Raw genomic sequence first — 3,816 nt, 5'->3', positions numbered from 1 at the left:
TATGAAAAATGTGATATAATATGAAAGAAGAAAAATGCTCTCTGATTACGAGGGGTATCTCATTTAATAAACAAGAAGGCTTTTAAATAGCCATACACAATACAACGTGGGAATTAAAAGTGCAGTAAAATACTGATTCAACCTATGACTCGTACAACTAAGGACTTTTTCTACCTAACATACAGTGCCATATAAACCGGTCAGCACAACACGTTTTGTTTAATTAAACATGTGCAGCCTTGAAATCATGGATATAATCCCATTATTCTAATAAGATTCTGTCAAACAATTCTTGGCCTGTTTGACTCGTAAACGAACCCGTATCCGTGAACCGCGTGACCCGTAAACAAACCCGAATAAAGCCAACAATCACCCCCTTAGTCGGTGTTTGTTTACGCCTTCACCGCAGCGCCAAATCACCTCGGTTTCGAACCACTATGACATCTAACGGACACCCGATCTTCACCTCGATCACGTCCAATGTCTCGGTTCAACCCGAATAAAAAAACACCACGCCCGTAACATGTAACATGGCATCACGCTGGAACCGTCCATTCACATCTTGACTCATCACGGATCAATGACCCACCCGGTCACATCCAAGTCACCCGATTTGAACTCCAACACCATAATGTTACACCGTGTTTTTTCTTTCTTTACCTTTTTCCGATCACCCTTGTTCAAGAGGCTCTCCACCGACAAAGAAAACAAGCCACCCGCTTCTTCCGTTTTCTCACCTTGCCAAACGAGACGAATCCAAAGCCACCTGCTTTGACGGATCCATTCTGCACATTTTTCACGCATCACGTCGGTCTCCTCTTATCACGAACAACCGATCAAGGCAACCGTTCTCACCATCTACTGTTATCACCGGTTGTATACCAGCCGCGCAAACCCGCAACTAACAACCGAACAGCCACGTTCTTCCTCCTTTCATCACTACTAACAGCCACGGAACACAAGTGTTTATCACCGGTCACCCCCGTCGTCTTAACCGGTACGTCTACCACAACAACGGCCGACCGAAACACCATAACGCCTCCGATTACGGCTGCTAAACAGACTAGAAACAGCACCCTTCTGTCCCGAACGCTTCGTTTACGCCTGCCCTCCACCGACCGACACACCCGCCGGCGGCGGAGGCTTCCTCCGATCTTCTCGAGCCCTAGGCTCTGATACCAAATGTTGGATCAGGCCCAATCACACAACACACTTTATACACAAACTCACTATGTACGTGAATATGTATGAAAAATGTGATATAATATGAAAGAAGAAAAATGCTCTCTGATTACGAGGGGTATCTCATTTAATAAACAAGAAGGCTTTTAAATAGCCATACACAATACAACGTGGGAATTAAAAGTGCAGTAAAATACTGATTCAACCTATGACTCGTACAACTAAGGACTTTTTCTACCTAACATACAGTGCCATATAAACCGGTCAGCACAACACGTTTTGTTTAATTAAACATGTGCAGCCTTGAAATCATGGATATAATCCCATTATTCTAATAAGATTCTGTCAAACAATTCTTGGCCTGTTTGACTCGTAAACGAACCCGTATCCGTGAACCGCGTGACCCGTAAACAAACCCGAATAAAGCCAACAAATTCTCATGTATTCTTTTTCTTCGGAGTATTCTTCCACTAGCGTTTGTAAAATGTTCCAGATTTTAAAATCCAGGGTCAGTGTCTGATTCCTACATATAATTGTTGAATTTGTTATTCTGTTTTTTTTTTAATAAGATTGGGTATTGGTGCACAAATAAGCATAATGATCCAGTCATAAGAGCAATAACGCTCTTATACCATATTGATAAATGATTTTCTTGTACATTGAATAACATCTAAGAATCTCTTTATTTTAGAGAAATTACAGTCACACAATTAATTAGTAACTTGCTTGACAATATTACATAATGAGAGCATCGAAAACGTAGGAACGGCTCTGACCACTTCATACATTAGCCAAAGGTTTATTTGGAATATTTCTATCTAATGTCAGGCTTTTACCTCACTCCTTTTAGTTAACCTTGCTCTTAATCCATTCTTCATCTTGAGTATGATGGAGTCACTTGGAAACACAAGTTGCCCTTCTACAATATCCACATGGTAATGATATATGATGGTAGCTGCCACTATCTTCATCTGAGTGAAACTCATGTGCTTACCCAAACAAGTTCTTGGCCCAGCATTAAATGCAGGGAACTTGTATGATGGTTGATGGTTGATCCCTCCCCCAACTGAAATCCATCTTTCGGGCTTAAACTCCATGCAATCCTCCCCCCATATCGATTTCATCCTTCCCATGCTATAAAAAGATAGGATAATTGAGGTGTTGTGATCAACTCGTTGTCCGCTTGGAAGGACGTCAGGTTGTGATGGAGTTTTAATTTGAAAAGGAACAGGAGGGAATAGCCTTAAGGATTCACATAATGCACCATGAAGATAAACTAGTTTGTTTAACTCTATTGCATGGATATCTTTCCCTTTAAGTTGGGTTTGAAGCTCCTCAAAGATCTTATTTACTACCATTGGATTTTTGGAAAGAAGATAAAAGAGCCAAGATAGAGTGCTGCTGTTGGTATCTCTTCCTGCAACCAATAAATTCAGTAAAGTGTCCCTCAGAAACTTATTTTGATCACCAGAACTCCCACTTTGGCCTTTATATGATCTTAAAAAAGCTGTAGATAATCTGAACTCCTCCTCTTCAGTTCCAGAGTTTAATTTACTGAACTCTTTTCGTTTTTCTGCTAAGCACTTATATATAAACTCATCAACGGTTTCCCATGCATTACTTAACTTCTTCTCATGCCCCATTCCAAGCACGTTTTGAATTTTCCAAAACCTTGGGGGCAGGATGTACCTGTGCAAGATCGCTTCTTCGATCTCTGACAAAGCTTTCTCGCATGGAATACAAGGAAAATCACGAGACATGCTTTTAGGATCGCTGTCAAAAAGCAATAAACATATTGTGTCAAAAGCAAACCTCTGAAATATGTCTTGTAAATCTATCTCCACCTCTTGCTTGGAAACATATTCAAGTACAGGCATTAACCCTTTCTCCACTTTGTTCCAAATAGTTTCTTCCAAGAGGGTGTGAAAACTAGGGGACTTGAAGAGAGACATGATTGTATTATGGTGAAATTGCCATATGTCTCCATCAGTATTAGAGAATCCATCTCCAAGGATATCGAATATCTCACGAAATGCATTGCCTCTTGGATAATTACTGAAGTTTTTGCTCAAAATGTGATGAACGTCCAAAGGATTCGCAGTGCAAAACTTACTCGTCTTTTGGAACACGGAGCTTTTGAACTGGAACGTACCGCCACTAAATGCCAGAATTTCGGTGATGTAGTCGTAGATTCTGTGGGAATTCATTAATGTCTTTGGTAGCATTCCAAAAATTGGCCAGTTTGTAGGGATGATGTTATTCTTGTTTAGGGATACATATAGAACAGTTAGAAAGTAAATGAAAATGAGTAATGGAAAAACAAAGATTAAGTTTAAAAGGAAAGCCATGGGAAGAAGGGGACAGAATTGAGATGAATTTGTTCTTGATAAAAGTAATTTGTAGCCAAGTAGTGCATTATAAAGGGCGCATGCTTTATATGCATTAATAATGAAATTCAAAATTAACTAAATGCACTTTCAAAATTATCAAACAGTTACAAATGTTGTATGCTGTGTAATTTAGTTGGTTATGGGTTTCTAGTTTATTGTAATCACTTTCTAACTTTTCTATATTAACTTTGCTAGTTAGTTGAGAAAAGTTTAGATGTTACCTAACATTAATTAAAAAAAATCA

The 3,816-nt window shown here is 39.4% G+C and overlaps 1 protein-coding gene across 1 annotated transcript; it reads right to left on the bottom strand.

Moving 5' to 3' along the window:
* Window positions 1-570: 570 nt before the first annotated feature.
* Window positions 571-3,389, bottom strand: LOC110872248 (alkane hydroxylase MAH1). Its single transcript, XM_022121022.2, has 3 exons — window positions 2,019-3,389; window positions 856-1,172; window positions 571-766 (listed from the first exon to the last, which is right to left on the bottom strand). The coding sequence occupies exons 1-3, from the start codon at window positions 3,387-3,389 to the stop codon at window positions 571-573; spliced, it is 1,884 nt and encodes a 627-aa protein (XP_021976714.2).
* Window positions 3,390-3,816: the final 427 nt, after the last annotated feature.

Source organism: Helianthus annuus, chromosome 8, assembly GCF_002127325.2.
Source record: "Helianthus annuus cultivar XRQ/B chromosome 8, HanXRQr2.0-SUNRISE, whole genome shotgun sequence".
NCBI lineage: Eukaryota > Viridiplantae > Streptophyta > Magnoliopsida > Asterales > Asteraceae > Helianthus > Helianthus annuus.
This window is presented reverse-complemented; position numbering and strand designations above follow the sequence as displayed.

Bases quoted from the DNA above. Each gene is read 5' to 3' on its own strand.
- LOC110872248 (XM_022121022.2), bottom strand. From the start codon at position 3,389: ATGAATTCCCACAGAATCTACGACTACATCACCGAAATTCTGGCATTT. The intron at 1,173-2,018 runs GTAAAAGCCTGA...ATTTGGTATCAG, and splicing joins GGTTAACTAAAAGGAGTGAG to AGCCTAGGGCTCGAGAAGAT. The intron at 767-855 runs GTGAGAACGGTT...CCGTCAAAGCAG, and splicing joins ACCGGTGATAACAGTAGATG to GTGGCTTTGGATTCGTCTCG.